Source organism: Mchenga conophoros, linkage group LG22, assembly GCF_057382185.1.
Source record: "Mchenga conophoros isolate Kocher_MC1m ecotype Shallow Benthic linkage group LG22, M_conophoros_male_GT1.1, whole genome shotgun sequence".
NCBI lineage: Eukaryota > Metazoa > Chordata > Actinopteri > Cichliformes > Cichlidae > Mchenga > Mchenga conophoros.
The window spans coordinates 36,359,090-36,377,765 of NC_140546.1; the positions used below are offsets into that span (position 1 = coordinate 36,359,090).

The following is an 18,676-nucleotide window of genomic DNA, read 5'->3' on the forward strand; positions in this document are numbered from 1 at the left end:
TATCCATGACAAGACCAGGGCAGAATCGGAAAATACAGACCGCCGGAGCAGGAGAAGGTGCCCCTGTGAACACGACTGGACCATCTAACGGCACGTACTGGGTGCAAGGAATGGCCTGGCTATGTGGACAACGGGCATATTTCATACTGCCCCCAGGCTGGACAGGAACATGTGCTTCCATATTCCTGTCAGACCACACTTTCAGGATGACCACAGTAAACACCACTTCTACAGTACGCCGGAAAAGAAGATCAACGCTCCCCAAAATTCAGCCACATGACCCAATATGGGGGAGCGACGTACCCAAGGAATTCAAAATGTGGACTACCAGACAGAAAGTACTTCATTCATTGTTCCCCTGGGTGGGAACCGGAAAAAACATGCTGAGGATTGAAACTCTGGACTACCGTTTTGGACTTTTCCTGAACGCTTTGTGTAAGATCAACAAACAGCAGGACCAGGAAATTGATGCATTACGGATCGCAGTGATGCAACATCGAGTAGCTCTGGACATGATACTAGCAGAGAAAGCGGGACTTTGTGTCCTCTTCAACAACACCTGCTGCACTTACATACCAGACAATGTACACTCATCAAACATGACTGACGCCCTGAACGCCTTGAGACAGATCCAGGAGGCCCAAAATCAGGACTATGTAAGTGATACAAGTGACTGGTTTTCTTGGCTTTACACTGGTTCCTGGCTACAGGTGCTAAAAAGATTACTCAATGGAGTTGGAGTATTTTTACTTTTATTTTGTGTTTTTGTAACATGTATACTGCCATGTCTAAAACTCATGATTAACTGCATAATTGTTTCCACTGTCGCTGCATACATAGCCGTGACAAATGATGATGATGATGATGATGACCCCGACCTGTTGGAACATGAAGACTTAATGATGATGTGGCAGAAAATGTACAACAAGATGTTACATACTGATATCTCACTCAAAAGTTATACGTGACATGCAGGAGGGAATGTCAATGGAGAATTGTACTTAGTAGTCAGTATAAACTTTTAATGATATAAGTCTGCATGTGATAGAATACTGCATGATGACCTTTTGATGACTCAGACTGTTGTTCACTACAAGACTTGTTCTGTTCCCTCTTATCATACAATAGAGCAGTTTCTTCTTCCAGCAATAATAAGAGCTGAACAAGCAGTTTCCCTCCCTATCAGGAAGAGGAGCCGCTTCCCACAGACTCTCTCTCACACACACACACACACACACACACACACACACACACACATGCTCACGCATCAACATCTCACTGATATGAACAAACGTATTTACTGTTGTATTACCCTTGTATGTAAATAAAGACCAGAGCAGTAAGAGCGCGAGTCCCTGAGCCCCCACTGTCGTGCGAGTGCTCTGTGGCTGCCCTTGCTGCAAGTAAAACTGTGTGTTTCTCCTCTCTGACTCTCAGCTGAAGAAGTTTCTTTAGAATACATCTCTTGACAAAAAAGAAATCCTCATTTCCGCTGTTCAACGTCTAAGAATTTTTATCTTTCACAGATGGTGCCAAATTGCAAAAAGTCTCCAATAAAACTTGTTCAGTTCTTCTGGATCATTTACATTAGAATGAAACTTTCATCACTTGTTGATGATGATATAAGAGACGTCCTTCAACAAACTAACAGCAACCACAATCTTTGCCCATTTTTTAAACCTTTCTTAGTGAATGCCATTGATGTGTGTTGTCGTTTAAAAAAATAAATCACAGATTTGTCTGTGTGAAAAGTGTACAATTGTTGTGGTTTCAGTTATATTTTGTCCACAAGCAGTGTTATGTTTGGCACTATCTTGTAGCCCAGAGTCATCTCTCTCTGTGGCTTCCTCCACTACACACACTCCTCCCACCAGTCTCTTCTGTCGCTGTAAAAGGGGAGAGAGTCGTTAGTCCCATCATAATCACCTGTTCCCTCTGACATTCCGCACCTCACTTACTGGGAGCCGCATCAATAGGGGAGGGACTGCTGGAGGTGATGGCAACCGGGATACGTCCACCATGAGTGCCCGTGGTCGGACGTGGGACAGGTGTTCCATGTTGCCAGCCCTAAAACACCCTCCCTTGGTCTTAGAGGGATGTAAAGTATAGTGGTAAGGTGCCAGGCTATGATGGATTCGTACTGCACACAGACCAAACCCTGGTTTGGCCTGCATGGGGCATTGTTGGAGGCAAAGTGGGTGGAGGTTAGGTGTATTCATCGGGACATAAACAAATATCCTATAGTGCTGCGACAAATTAAAAAGGGCATATGGGATATGATAAAACTCTGGAGTGAATAAAAGCCTGATTTTCAGGTGGATGTGTGTTGATGCTGTGTTTCCTGCTCCAGGCTGGGGGCCAGCACCTGCCACCACAAGCACCCACATCCCAAGACCATTAGGCAGCACCCACTCCAGCTCTCCATCGCCACCAACTCAGGAAGACACACAGACAGAGGCCACCACACACCAGTAGTCCCAGCAACCATCCTCATCCACCCACAAGGCAAACAGGGAAACGAGACTATAGCCTATGGAGTGCCAGGACTGCCATAATGAATTAATTAAATACACCATTAAATAATTAATTAAATGTGGCAATAATTAATTACAATTGGAATTAATTAATTAAATAAATAGTTATGACACATGTAATTAATTAATTATTGACACATTTAATTAATTATTTATGTATTTCACATTTTAATTAATTATTGACACATTTAATTAATTATTTAATGATATATTTATTTATTTCATTTTGGCAGTCCTGGCGCCTGGCTCTCATCATGAAATAATTTTATCTGTCAGCCTCACCCATCAAACTCAGGGGGCGGGGTTAACGCTGCCCATGCAGCTTCTCTAACATTTGATTGGTTGCCGTGCAAAGTAAGTCAAAACAGGTCGATCCTAGATAATCGATTGCTTGTGTAGACTTGGGGCAGCCAGGTATCCCAGAATGCAGATCAAATCACAGGCAGCAATGGTGGTGGTGTAGTTTTAAAATACCCGTTTTTCTGTCACCAGCTACACTTTTAACAGTGTTTTAGCCGCGAATGTCGCGACGTACGTCTGGTCAGGTTGTCAACATAGAACATGTTTGCAAAAGTGCTCAGATGTTTTCAGAGATTTCACTACCTCTGCTAACAGTTAGCATGCAGAGTGCACCCAGGGGGTTACGTTAACCGGTTTGTTTACATATTCCACTCTCCGTGTTCCACATGTTGCATTCGCAGATTCTCATTTTCACCGAACGATCGTCTCTTTCCGCCTGGTCTTGTGTCTCTGTGCTTCTGTAACATAAAGAACGAGCTGAGTTGTTTCTCACGAAACCAGCGATCAGCTCAGCAGACCCTCAGTTTACCTGCATGCATCCTCCTCCTCATTTGTCAGCTGTTTAACACCTGCTGCTAATTCAAGAAACACGCCTACGTTACCTGGTGATAGTCACAGTTTAACTGGGCAGCCGGTGCTCGATATAACGCAATGTCAGCGCATTTTTCTGCACAAGATAAGTAAATATAGTGTTTTCCCCGAGCGCAGAGCTGCTGGAGCTTGTTTCCTTACAGAGCACTTTATAGGCGAACAGCTTCATCAGCGACTGATGTCCAATCACCGGCACACAGCTTTGAAACCTCAGCTGAGTTTTAGCTCTCAGTGGTTAAACGCTGGATTTCATTTAAGGCAGACTGAGTCTATGTTTGACGTTTTTTATATCTAATCTTCCTTTTCAAACATTTAAACAGCAGCTCGGACACTCTCCGTCGTTGTGTCCGTGGTCAAGACTCTTCACCTACCGCCTACTAGTGACGGCCCGAGGGGCCGATGGTGCGATATGGCACCCTCGCCTCTGTCAGTCTGTCCCAGGGCATGCAATCCATTATTATTTAAACCAACTGTTAACTGTATATTTCTGTACATTTACGTATTATGATTCATATTGCCACATTCATTGACCTTGTTTATAGGTAATTTCATTGTGGCTGTAGCTCAGGTGGTAGAGCGGGTCATCTACTGATCGGAAGGTTGGTGGTTCGATCCCTGGCTTCCCCAGTCTGCAAATATCCCAAATATCCTTGGGCAAGATACTAACCCCAAATTGCTCTCCGATGCATCCATCGGAGTATGAAAGTGTGTGTGAATGTTACTTAGAAAGCACTTAGAAAAATGTGCTTGTGAATGGGTGAATGTACAAGTTGTGTAGAGCGCTTTGAGTGCTCAGAAAGAGTAGAAAAGCGCTATATAAGAACCAGTCCATTTACCATTGTTTGATCATGTTAAAATGTTCCTAATTTAATGTCTAAAAGCACTTGGAAAAGGCAGAATCCCATGTAAAATTAGCGCAACAAACTGTATTGTCATTACTGGAAATAACTGTATTTTTATGAGGAAGTTATTTTCTGTTATTTTACGGTAGTATTTTGGCGCCCGAGCTGCCAGAATATAACCGTTGTTTTAAGATGTTTTTTTTAACAGTGTATCTAAATGCTTAAACTTTATAAAAATATTGTAGTGTCCTATCAGAATACCTGCCAACAATGCTGTCTTTGTCAGGTTTGTCGTATAGACCATCCCCTGCGCTGCTCCTCCTCCTCCTGCAGTTTACTTCACTGTTGGGACTAATTCATGAAAAGTGCTACGTATTAAATATACACATGGAGTACTACATAGTATATATAGTATCTGTCATCATAAATTGGTAACCCACTTAACGGATTGCACTCACATATGATGCTGGTCTGATGCCTTCTGGACCAAGTAGAAGCTTATTGTTAGTTTTTGTTGTTACTTCACTGCTTCATTTTCAAGGACGCTTTATTGGCTACGTGACTCAATAGCTCAGTGAGTGAAATGTTGTAAAATCACAATGAGAAGGTGCTGCAAAGTCACCAACTCCATCAAGCTTGATTTGCATAGTTAAAAAAATATTGCAACAGTAAAATATGAAGTTTGTTGTTAATTTGCTGTGGATAAATGACTAAGGTACCAGTTTGCTTTCTTCAGCAACATGTCACCACTACTTCACACCTCAGGAAAGTTTAGCCAGAAAATCAGTCCTCGCTTGTTCCATACAATCACTACACATCATGCTAACAATAAGTGTGTGTATGAAGCTTGATATACTTTAATGCTGTGTGCCATAAAGTTTCCAAAACCTGAATAAGCCTTTCTCGAGCCATCATAGCCACACCTCATTATTCACGCCTGGCGTTACCTGATCCCCCTGATAATCACACAATGATCACATCCAAACTAATCATTTACTGACAACAGCTGATTATCTTTTTAACATTGAGCTGTGGCGTTACTCTTACTGCTTTTATTTATTTGCAGCAGAGAAGAAGAAAAGCCTAAAACACTCTTGGTTTTGGCTTGTCATTCTGCACCACATAGGTCATGAGTAGCAGCATGTCATAGATATAAGAAATCTGTAATGGTGTAACAAACAGTACATGAGTTCACACTTCAACACTTAGCGCTCTAGTTTAAGTTTTGGTGCCGCATCTCTTCATGCCTCCTTTTTGCACACTTCACTTGCAACAACTTTGCAAACAGTAGGCATCGCACAAAAGTATGTTGAGCCACACCAACCTACAGTTTTTGATTGGAACCATTTTGACAACAATTCAAAATGTGAAAGTAAACACCAAATGTGTACTGAGTAACTCTACTCTACTCTACTCTCAACATTCTGTCTGGTGCTTGTCCATTAAGAACGATGGATATACACCTACAAAACTATATAGTATGGACATATTTTCTTTTTTCTATGCTGATATGTAGATGAGCTGTGTGTATGTTTGGCAGCATGTAAACATGACTGGACTTGCTTGAGTATATTTGTAATCCTTAGGGTGTTTATAAAAGTGAGGGATATTTGTGTGCTTTGATTTTCTGATTGAATAAAACATAAAAATCAAGTGAAATACATTAATTGTACTTAGGGGTTCACTTCACCCAATTTTCACTGTTTCCTAAAAAGTTACATTCAAACAAAGCAAGTTGTTATATCTAGATGGCACTAAATGCTGCTCGGGTTTTCTAAGCTTCTTTTTTGTGACTTTAAGAAAACAAACAAGCTGAACAAACATTCACACACACATTGGCACTGTGATGGGTGCGTCAGAGAGCAGCTTGGGTTAATATGATGCCCAAGGATAGTTAGCGTGACAAGACTGGAGCAGCCAGTCATCAGTAGATAACCTGCTCTGCCTCTTTAGTTACAGTCACCCCTTTTTTCTGTTATGTAACAGACTGCTATTTTTCAATAAATTGTTCTTGTACAATTATCACAACGCTAGTAGTAGTTTTACCACTATTATGGTAAGACTTCTGTTTACGCTCTACAAGTAATTCTTCCTCTAATGGTTCCATGTTATTTTCTAGCACTGGGCTGACAGCATTATTCTTTTGACTTAGACACAAAGAAATCTCCAGTAGCTTTACTCTTTGACAAAGTTTGTATTGGTAGTGTGCAGCTTTAACCAGCAACTTGTCATGCTTGTCTTATTCTGACGGTTCACTCTTTGTTGACATTTCCTTCTCATGTTGATTCAGCTGCTGTCTCAGCTTTGTCTGGGATGTTTCTTTTCTATCCGGGCAAAAGTCTGGAGAGAATGTCAGCATTATTCATAACTTCACCAAGTTCATAATGTCAACATGAAGTCTCCCTAACCCACCAGGGGCAGATAGCAGTGTTAGTTTGGGGGCTTGTCCATTGAGACAAGGACCCGAGTTGCAGGGTGAGAGTCCATTTATTTATAATATCAACAACAATAAATCACACTCTTGTGATACTTCGACTTTTTAGTCACTGTATCTCTAGCTCAGTTTATTCACTCCAACACTGCTCTTTTCCTCCTATCCCAGTTTACCACTAAAACAGAGAGCGTGTGATTAAATAATCAGTCCCAGCTGCCCTGCGAGTCTCCAGGGCACTGCCTGCTGAACCCACTGCACCACCACTCCTCTGCATCGGAGCCTCAGACCACACCACGGTCACATACCTCTACCATTTGAACGAGGCCAGGGAGCCACTCGGCCATGTCTACTCCCCTCTCTGTGAGCAGGAGAGGAAATCAGCCACCACCGTGTCCCCGGCCTATAGACCACCTCGAACTTAAATGGCTGGAGGGCGAGATGCCACTGGGTGATCTAGGCACTGGCATCTTTCAGTGGAACCATTATGCATGGTCTGAACAGACAGGCACAGGCCTCTCTCAGACAGTTTCTGCCTGATGTACACAACAGAGCCATCAACCCCCCTTACCTGCAAGGACAAAACAGTGATGTGTTCAAAACGTCTTTATGCAGAATAAAAGGAAAGGAAAATTAGGTGTGTGGAGCAGGGGTTCCCCACAGAGAGCCTCTTTTACTGAGTCAGACACACTGAGTGTGTTCGACCTGTGTTCAGTTGTCACAGCTCACTAGGTATAATCTGTTCCTAACCATCACAAATGGAAATGTCAGTGATAAGTCATCATGTGACCATCAATTGTTATCACAAAGGCTGATCTTAGAGTGTCGTCTCCTGTGAAGCTGCTCTAGCAATTGCATCTGGCACTTGGTCTGGGCCACCACCACTTAGTCCCCGTGCATCACGGTGAGCTCCACCAGCATCTGTGCCAGCAGCTGGTCTGGCAGGACCCGAAGCACACACAGGCAGAGTTGCAGGATGAGTGTCCAGTTAAGTACAATGTCAAAAACCCCAGATCACACTCTTGTGAATTTCAGGATGGCCCTGGTTGCACCGCATTGGCAGGCATTTAGGTTCACAAGTTTTAACAAACAATAATGTGTTTTTCAGGTAACTGTCAAGAGTTTTATGTAGGAAAGGTTTCAACTGTTTTCATTTTACCATAATGGTGATGCGTATCAGGCCCTTCAGGTAGCCATGATTCAGTAACAAGGTGGAGACCTATGCTGACAGAACAGTGGAGGCGACTGTGAATTTCAGAATGAAACCAGGCCACCATGAGTCTGCTCGACTGACCTGTGGTCACTGTGAAGTCTTTCCACTTCCTGGGAACCATCATCTTCCCAGGATCTGCAGTGGGAAGCTCATCAAAACAGCACATTAAAGGACATTTTTCTTGTAGCAGCCGAAGAAGTTCAACCTGTCAGTGATGGTGCACTTCTGCTTCTTCATTACTGAAGCCATCCTCAATTCCTCCATAACAATTTGCTGCTGGCACTGCCAGAGACAATGGCAGAATACAGCACATCACCTGCTCTGCTCACAAGTTGATTGGCAGCAATGTGCTTTCTCTTCCAAAACCTAAATGTTTCCCTGGCCCCGGGGCAGGCAAAAGAGATCCCTGTTGACACCATCCACCCCAGAAATAAACTTTTTGAGTCACTCCATGCCTGATGGACCAGATGGAGGCAGGAGGCTCTGGTCCATCCGGAATAAGACCTTATGACATTCAGCAGTTTACTTCAACATACAGTTGGATTGCTTAACTACTTTCTCACTGTCCTTATTTATTATTGACAGGAAACGAGTGCAGCCAGGATGAGAGCACTGCTGCAGCCATCTTTACTGTGCAGTTGGATGATTACTTGGGTGGAAAGCCAGTCCAGTACCGAGAACTACAGGGGGTTGAGTCAACTGCCTTCACCAGCTACTTCAAAGGAGGGCTCACTTACAAAGTATGTTCATTCATGAGCTCTGCTGCAACATGCTGATCTTTTAATTACAATTCTAGATGTCTAAAGCTCCTGAACCACAAGTGCCAACGTCATCATTGCATTCAGTTCATGGAGGAACATATGGTTATTTAAACTATCATCTTGCAGGAGGACTGTTCTCTGCTGTGCCCATAGTAGAAAAACAAATATGGTCTATATTCTCAAACAGAATTAAAAATATGATTGTGTAACTTTAGTGGTTCTGACAGTCGTTGTCCATGACCTGTTAATCACGTGAGGCATCACATGAGCCATGGTGGGGATAAGGGTGTATGTCAAAGGAAGTTAAGGATGAAACCACCCTGCCCCACCCCATCATGTGGCCCATTGAAGTCACCTAAGGGCATGTGTGAGTGGGCATTGAAGCCCCTGGCTCTCAAGACTGTGTGGGTGGTGGCTGATGGTGTTGTCAGCCACTACCTCTGTATAGTGAAGGTTTTTTGACTTTGGACTTTGAAAGGGGAAAATGGCTTTTTCCTTTTTAAACCATCTGTTTTCTTAGTCCAAGATGTGGCGTCCTCAAAAGAGTGTCGTTTGTGCTTTGAGTGCATTTAAAGAACAAAGGACACTTCAACCCTCACTTACACCTTGCCTTAGGTAACCAAAGTAGTATACAACTTATACCATGCATACCATTTAGAAATTGTCACTAGCTGGCTTTTGCAATTTAAAGTTTATTGTTACTGTAGGCTCAAAAATATGACTTTACAGACCACTTGATTTTTTTTGTCCTTTATTAACTAGCCAGATATTTTTTTTTTACGTTGACTTTATACCATAACGTTGTACTCTGCAAACCCTGCTACATTATATTTGGGAACAATGACTGGAAAGAAACAGCAAGAGAGAGTAAGAAAGAGAAGTGACAGTGCAGTGTAAACAGAGAAGGTTGACAGCATAATATGTTCTCTGTCCACAGACAGGGGGTGTGGCCTCAGGTTTCAACCATGTGGTCACCAATGATCTTACAGCACAGAGACTTCTACATGTCAAGGGTCGGCGTGTTGTCAGAGCCACCCAAGTCCCCTTCAGTTGGTCCAGCTTCAACAGTGGAGACTGCTTCATCATTGACCTTGGAGATGTAAGGACAAACTGGTATATACTATACTGCCAAAAGTATTTCATTATCACTCATTGTACCTAATGGTACTGTCACCTCATCAGAGCACTTTGTTCTAAAAATGCAGGTTGACTTGTAATTCTAGTGTATCTAAAAACAGAACGGGAGCCAGAGCCTTCAGCTTCCAGGCCCCACTTCTGTAGAACGAGCACCCAAATCTGGATTTAGGACAAAGGCACCCTCTCTACTTATAAGTATTAAAAAAGGGGTTTTTTTTGTAAAATAATAATAATAATAATAATAATAATAATAATAATAATAATAATAATAATAATAATAAAAGGGTCAATTTCAGAAGCTCAGGACATTGTATTATGGTACAGGATGCCACTTATGCGACTAGTGGTGTACTGACCCACAAAGTGGAAGGCCACCCAAAATCATAGAGCTGGGTCAGCCACATTCAAGCGTTACATCACAAAGAGCAGGGAAGATATGTTCTCTGGATCGATGAATCCCATTTCTCCATCTGGTAATCTCACTGGCAAGTCTGGGTTTGGCATTGCCAGGAACATGGAACTGGCTGCATTTTGCCAAATGCAGGAAGACTGATGGTGTATCCAAAGCTGATAAAACAGCTTTGGAATAAATTAGAGGGGAGACTGTGAGCCAACATCAGTATTTGACCTCACAAATGTGCTTCTGGATGAATGGTCAAAAATATAAAAACACTCTTAAAACCTGTGGAGCTATATTAAACCCTAAAGATAAAGAATGGGATGTTACTCAAGTTCATATGCGTGTGAAGGCAGATATAGTATATGTAGACACTATGTGTATCTGCAGGGAGAGTGTAAATTAAATAGGGCCCAGTGCCAAGTTTGTATTGCCTTGTCTAACTGTTGTTGTGTCAGCAGAAGATCTACCAGTGGTGTGGATCCAAGTGTAACAAGTATGAGCGACTGAAGGCAACACAAGTGGCCAGGGGTATCCGTGACAACGAAAGGAATGCTCGTGCAGAAGTGATAGTCGTAGAAGAAGGAAGTGAACCATCAAAGTTAACAGATGTAAGTCCTATTTTATGGCTGTTAAGTTATTTTGCATTTGGGTTTCCTGTTCTAAACATATACACTACCAGTCTAAAGTTTGGACACACCTTGTCATTCAATGTTTTGGTTTTTTTATTATTATTTTAACTGCTTTGTACATTGTAGATACATACTGAAGACTACTTTGTTGACAGTGCTGCAAACTCTTGGCCTTCATGATGTAGTCCACCTGAAATGGTTTCCCCTCACAGGTGAGCCTGTCAGGGTTCATTTGTGGAGTTTCTTGCCTTCTTAATGGGGTTGGGACCATCAGTTCTGTTGTGCAGAAGTCGGGTTGGTGCACAGCTGACAGCTCTGTTTGACAACTGTTAGAAATCATATTATGGCGAGAACCAATCAGCTAAGTAAAGAGAAACAACAGTTCATCATTACTGTAAGGACTGAAGGTCAGTCAGTCCGGAAAAAGCAACCTCCAGGCTGTGTGAGAGCTATTTGACCAAGTGCAGTCGCAAAAACCATCAAGTGCTACAATTAAACTGTCTGACATGAGGACGCCCCAGGAAAGGAAGACCAAGAGTCCCTCTGCTGCTGAGGATACATTCATCTGATGATGAGTCCACAGCTGAGATCTTTGGTTCCACCTGCCGTGTGTTTGTGCGACACAGAACGGTGAATGATGGTCTCTACATGCAAGGTTCCCACCGTGAAGCATGAGGAGGTGTGATGGTGTCGGGGGCTTTGCTGGTGACACTGTTGGGGATTTATTCAAAACTGAGGGAGAGATGGAGTGCTGCCTCCACAGTCTGGCCTCCACAGTCACCTGACCTAAACCCAGTGGGGATGGTTTGGGATGAGATGGAGGAACAACAAGAGCTCAGCATCTCTGAACTCCTGCAGGACTGTTGGAAACCATTTCAGGTGACGACCTCATGAAGAGAGAGAATGCCGAGAGTGAGCAAAGCAGCAATCAAAGCAAAGAGTGGCTACTTTAGAGAATCTAAAATATAAAACATGCTTTGAATTATTTCACACTTTTTTTATTTACCACATAATTCCATATGTGTGCATTCATAGTTAGTTTTGATGAGAATCTACAATGTAAATAGTCATGAATGTACATGTACATGTACTATAGTACATGTACAGTAGCGGTTATTGATACGGGCGACACGGGCAGTTGCCCGGGGCGGCATCGTGGTGGGGGATGGCATCACGGGCATCGACGTCATGCCAGTGCATAGTGGGGATGGCATAGGCACCGATTGGTTTTCTATCGCCCTCCGTTTGCGAGGTGCATCTGCTGCTTGCGGCACAGGGAGGAGGGGGTGGGGTGGCGGGGGATTCTCTGACTGGCTGGAGCAGCATCTAATAACCAACTCGCAAAATAAAACAAAATAAAACAAAACAACAAACACGAAAACACCAGACATCATGATACAGACTTATAATTTGCATCGATGTTTTTTTGAAGTTCTATACGCGAAAAGTGAGCGCGAGAGCCCTCGGTGCGCCTGCTCGCTGCTTTTACCAGGAAAACCAAATTTCAAGGAAAAGTCATTAAAAATTTTATCTGCTGCTGTTTTGCCAGATTTGTTGCGTGTAGGGTAGGCTTGAGCAAACTTGGTGAAGTTGTCCTGTAACACTAAAATATACTCATACCCTCCCCTGCTCTTTTCGAGATGGACATAGTCTATTGAAACCATTTCAAAGGGTGCAGTAGCCGGCACGTGACACATGGGGGCCCTACACTGAACTGTAGGTTTTTTCTGAATATTACATTTGCACACCTGTGTGATGAAAAACTCAATATCTTTGTACATATTCGGCCAATAAAACCTACTCCTTGCCAAATTCATCACACGGTCCACCCCCAAGTGACCCATTTTGCAGTGAAGGTGTTTGTACACCAGTTCTTTGCGCGATTCCGGAATCACAATCTGAGTGTAAGTCACAGTCTTTCGTATCAGCAACCCGTCATCTGAGATAAACAGCTTTTTCCACTCGTGTAGTAGCTGTTTTCCTTTAGGGGTTTTGAGCGCTGATGTCTTGTCAAGACTCGCACCAGTACTCTTTAAGTTGAGAACATAAGCTATGGCAGGGTCCTGCTTTTGAGCTTGCAATAGCTCCTGCGTTGTGATCCTCACATCTGGCAGATTTTCTGTAAGTATTTTGTTTACTTCTGGATTGCATGTTATGGCTGATATCCAATCCAGTTGTTTGTCTTCCTGTGTTTCAATGGCATTCAGTACTGCGCTTAACACTTCAGGCGAACACAGCTCAGTACATTCTGACATGTATGAATCCATACTAGAAGGTGTTCTGGACAAAAAGTCTGCATCAACGTTACTTTTTCCGGGTCGGTATTTCAGTGTTATGTTAAAATCAGCCAGCTCGGAAACCCATCTGTGTCCTGTTGCATTCAGTTTAGCTGTGCCTAAAAAATTGGTTAAAGGGTTGTTATCACTGTACACTGTCACTGAGGGAGCATAGAACAAATAGTCTCTAAAGCGCTCAGTCACAGCCCATTTTAGTGCCAAAAACTCAAGTTTCCCTGAGTGCCACCTGTAGTTCCTCTCAGCTTGTGTTAATGTTCTTGACCCATATCCAATGACTCTTAATTTACTGTCCTGCCTCTGATACAAAACTGCACCAAGGCCTTCTTCTGAAGCATCAATGTGCAGAATGAAGGGTTCCTCAAACTTAGGATAAGCCATCACAGGTGGATTAGTCAAAACATCCACCAAATAGTCTAGTGCTTTTTGGTGGCTGTCACTCCATATGATTTTTTGGGTGGGTGCAGCATGCCCCGCCTTGGCTGACCGCGCTGGTGTTTGGGTGTGGTCAACTGAGAGTAAATCATATAGGCACTTTGCATGTCTTGAAAAATCTTGTACATAGCTTCGGTAGTATCCTAAAAATCCTAAAAGCTTTCTCAGCTCTTTAATGTTTGTTGGTGGGTTGTCCTTCAAAGCTCGTACTGCTTGTACCTCTTGGTCATCCATTTTGTAGCCGTCTGCTGAAATGATTTTGCCCACATAGCGGACCTCATTTTTAAACAAGTCACATTTATCAGGTCTTAGTTTTACTCCCCAAGCCCGCTGACGTTTGAGAACTGATCTCAAATCTTCAATATGCTGTTCAAATGTTTGACTGTACACCAAAACATCATCTAAATATGGAGTGCATATTTTGTCCCTCAAGCCTTCCAAACTTTCCTCCATGCTCCGCTGGAAAGCTGCAGGTGCATTGGTGAGTCCAAATGGGATTCTATTCCATTCATACAGCCCCCAGGGTGTTGTGAAGGCGGTATATTTTTTTGAGTCTTCGCTGATTTCACCTTGATAGTACGCTTTGCCTTGGTCAAGCACACTAAACCACCTATTGCCGCCAAGTCCATCAAGGATTTCCTGTATTCGTGGAATAGGGTGTCTGTCTGGAATGGTCTTTTTATTGAGGCCCCTATAATCAACACACAGTCTCAGGCCTCCATCCCGCCTCCTCACACACACTATTGGAGAGGCATATGGTGAGGTTGATTTGTGAATAAAGTCTTTTTTTAACAAGTCCTGAATGTGACTTTTTACTTCATCATAGAGAGCACGTGGGACCGCATTATAGGATTTGGCTACAGGAATCTGATCAGTGAGTTTGATATCCATTTTTAAATTTTTTATGTAACCAACTTCCTCTTTGTGTTTAGCAAATGCGCCTGACTCCTCCCTTAACATTTTCAAGACAACTGCCTGTTGTTCTGTGTTAAGGTGGCCCAAATTGACAGGTGGTTCCCAAGGCTCTTCTGCTGAGCTAGGTGGGTTCTGATTGTCTTTTTCTACAATCGAGCCTATCTGAGCTTCTTTGAGATTTACAGGATAACTATGTGTTACCCTCTCTATGTTACCTAGAAGGGTTTTAGGTGGCAGCACAATGTCATGTTTGGTAGCATTAGTAACATAGATATTGACTTTGCGGGTACTGCCTGATATAGACAGCAACTGGCAGTTAGATTTCAGACCCTCATCTAAAGACAAGTTTTCATCTGGCTCAAAAAGCATTTCACTTTTTACCTTTAGGTCTGTTTTGATGGAACAACTAACGCCGTACATTTGTCCACTCGGTACGACAATAGCTTTGCGTCCTGATCTGATAGGATAAGTAACTATCTCGCTACTGGTGGTGTGGATAAGGTTCAACAGTGCTTCTGCTTTGCTTGATCCTACTCTTAGAGAGTTTCTGAGTAAAGACAAGCTTTCACTGGACTGAGTAGTGTCTTTTTTTATCAGTTCCTCAATAGCATTAAACCCTATTATTGGTTTTTGCATCACATCCTGACTTACTAGGATTGGAACCCGAACCTCATTCTGAGCTACAGCTTTTCCTCTCGAATCACAAAGGCTAAGGCTAACTTCTACCCAACCCTGGAAAGGGACTTCAGATCCATTTACAGCTCTCAAGTCTAAAAGTTCATCCTTACTTAGTAAATCGCTGATGGGGTGAACTTCTAAGTGAGGTAAATTGTCTGATTTCCATCATGCACTCATTATTGAAACTTGGGCTCCCGTGTCCCACAGTGCCTGTGTTTTGCAGTTATTCATTCTACACCATACTAGACACTTTCTGCCCACGAGCTGTGCTACTTTTCTTTTTTTGGTACTTAAATTTAACACGTTTGGGGGTTGGTTCCTAATTTTAGGATTTCCTGAGTCGGTTGGTGATGCTAGGGATAAGCTTTGGGCCTTGGGAATGTTATCACATTGGGACATTGGTGGTAAAGCTGTGGCTTGTCCCGCAGTCACAGCCCCGCCCAGTTTTCCTGCTTCTGAGCTCCCCTTACTTTACATCCCTTTGCCCAGTGAGAGTCACTGCCACATTTGAAACAATGGTCACAGTCCCTGTTTTCTTGTTGACATGCAGAGCATCGCCTTTTTGGTCTCTGAGCTGCCTTTCTGTACGCCCTGACTTGTCTACCACCATCACCACTTCTATCTCGTTGGACAGTTTGCACTAGTGAAGCTACCTGTCCTGTGAGTTCCCTAATTGCTGAGTTACTTTCCTCAATTTTTGCAAATAAGGAGTTATCTTGGAGGGTTTTAGCCAGTTTTGTATCAGGCTGGCTTGTGCGGGGATCAGTAAGCGCTACATTCTGCTCAACTACATTTAGTCCTGTTCTAAATGACCTGTGGGCTTTTGCCTTTAACGCTCTCTCGCTTTCATTGTACTGGGCTGTTTGCATTTTCATTAATAAGAGTTCATCGCTACAGTTTTCATCCTGCAAATATGCTCTCATTTCTGCTCTGACATTGTCATTTAGAAGACCCGTTCTAATGGACTGAAAACATTGACTTTGAACAAGTTCTTTGTTATACTTTAGGCTAGACTGGGTGCGCTCAGATGCGAAAAGGATTTTTTGACGCAAATCCAGCACTCTAATCAGGAACTCAAGTGGTGTTTCATTTGCCCCCTGTGTAGCTTTGGTTAATTGCTGGTACAGTACTGTTGCATCCGTTTCTGCATAATGGGCTTTTAGAACTTGTCTCAAGCTGGTCAATGTGAGATCTTCTTTCCCTTCCAAATAGCTCCTTAGTTTTAACCCAGGACTGATGGCACGTATGACAGCCTCCACAATCTCAGCTTCAGAGTAGCCCGTTTTTAAGCCGCTTTCCATCTGGTGCTCTAAGCTACTGAAACTCAGCGTGTCTTTAGCTGTAGACTCACCCACATGTCCACTTATCCTGAAGTCTTTTCTGAATCCACCTGATGAAACATTACAGCAGCTGTTGCCAATACAGTCTCTCCCCTTGCGCTGTGTTTCGCCGTCCAGCGACGTCCTCATGGCCACCTGCTGCTCCGCTGATGTCCCTTGAGCCGCCTGATGCTCTAGCGATGTCATCGGCCCTGTCCGCTGCTCCGGAGGTGCCCGCGCCGCTGCCAGTTGCTCCTCGTGCACAGCCTCCACCATCATCTCCGCTCTGTCTGAAGATGAAGACCGGACCACCGCTCCTGCGCCGACAGCCGCTGACCGCGCCTCCACCAGCAAAACCAGCACATAATTTAGCTCCAGAAGCACCGACATGCCTTCATCCTCTCGCTGTAAAAGCTCTTCTCGTTCACAAAACTGGCTAATAAGCTTAACGAGAGCTCTGCGAGATTTGCTTTGTATTTCTTTGCTGCCCTTTTCTGTAATATTACATAGTTCACATACTCTGAGCAGTTCTTCCAAAGAAAGTCCACATAACTTCTGCTCCAATTCCAACAAAAAATCTTCACGGTTCACAGACATGCTTGAAAGATAACTAAGACGAGTAAAACTCTCTCAGTGTATCCGACCGGAGAAAACAGTTTCCGTGGCATTAGCTAGACTGTCGCAATCCGCTAGCATTAGCTCCTTTGCTCTGTCACGCTCCTTTACTGTGTTCCTCTGTGTGAAGTAGTCCCAAAAACTATCTCGGTGGAACCTCCAAAATGTTACACCACTCCAGGACAACTTGGTGTAAACAGCAGAACCGAGTTTATTTGGGTACTTCAGAACCGTGGCTTTCACATACAGAGCCCAAAAATACACTCTTCTTCTTTTCCTTTTTCGAACATAGTTTTTCTTTTTTCGTGACTGCCCCCTACTGGTGGAAAAACATGTAGCAGCCAAAAATCCAAACATATAGTTGAATAACACAAATACCAACAGATTTATGCAATGTTTTGGACATATTTTAGCTTTACACTTTACCAAGTGCTACATCAGTAACATTTTGAAATATGAGATTCTCTATGTGATTTCTGTCTTTTTAATCAGAATACAGGTTTTTGTTATTGTTTTTCTTAAAAAGGAGAGTGGTATCTATGTAAATATTGTTAGTAGACTTTTAAAAAATTACAAAAACCTAGTATTCAATTCAATTTTATTTATACAGCGCCAAAACCCAACAACAGTCACCTTCTGGTGCTTTATACTGAAAGGTAGACCCTACAATAATACATACAGAGAAAAACCCAACAATCATATGACCCCCTATGAGCAAGCACTTTGGCGACAGTGGGAAGGAAAAACTCCCTTTTAACAGGAAGAAACCTCCGGCAGAACCAGGCTCAGGGAGGGGCGGGGCCATCTGCTGTGATTGGTTGGAGGTGAGGGGAAGAAGAGAGGACAAGAAACATGCTGTGGAAGAGAGACAGAGATTAATAATAACTAATGATCAAATGCAAAGTAGTGTATAAACACAAACAGTGAATGATAAGACGTCAGAGAAGAAGAAACAGCCAGTGCATCATGGGAATCCCCCGGCAGCCTACGTCTATTGCAGCATAACTAAGGGAGGATTCAGGGTCACCTGGTCCAGCCCTAACTATATGCTTTAGCAAAAAGGAAAGTTTGAAGCCTAATCTTGAAAGTAGAGATAGTGTCTGTCTCCTGAATCCAAACTGGAAGCTGGTTCCACAGAAGAGGGGCCTGAAAACTGAAGGCTCTGCCTCCCATTCTACTTTTAAATACTCTAGGAACAACAAGTAGGCCTGCAGAGCGAGAGCGAAGTGCTCTAATAGGGTGATATGGTACTACAAGGTCATTGAATTGAATTGAATTGAATTGAATTGAATGAATGCTTTATTGGCCATATGCAGGTTGCCCCGCAGAGGAATAGGACCCCCCCCCCCCCCCCCCCGACTTACACACACAACAAAGACATCACATGGGAATACAGTCGGAGATCGTCAGCGTTGCAGAGAAAACACTGAAAAATTACACAACAATGGGAAAAAGTACAAGAGGAAAAAAAGAGACCTCTTCTCACGCTGGGCACCTATGGGAGGACAGCATGAGAACAGGAAACAAAAAAAACTCCTCTGCACAGAGAGCACATTAATGTCCACATCACAACATTAGAGCA

General features: G+C 43.1%; 1 protein-coding gene across 1 annotated transcript in view; it reads left to right on the forward strand.

Annotated features, from left to right (window-relative positions):
- LOC146549842 (scinderin-like) overlaps positions 1-18,676 on the forward strand; it is a 42,762-nt gene that overhangs the window by 8,475 nt on the left and 15,611 nt on the right. The window contains exons 3-6 of the mRNA XM_085261714.1: positions 2,351-2,505; positions 8,497-8,651; positions 9,610-9,771; positions 10,668-10,933. Of these exons, the coding sequence (XP_085117840.1) occupies positions 2,351-2,505; positions 8,497-8,651; positions 9,610-9,771; positions 10,668-10,933 (738 nt within the window). The remainder of the gene's footprint in view (positions 1-2,350; positions 2,506-8,496; positions 8,652-9,609; positions 9,772-10,667; positions 10,934-18,676) is intronic.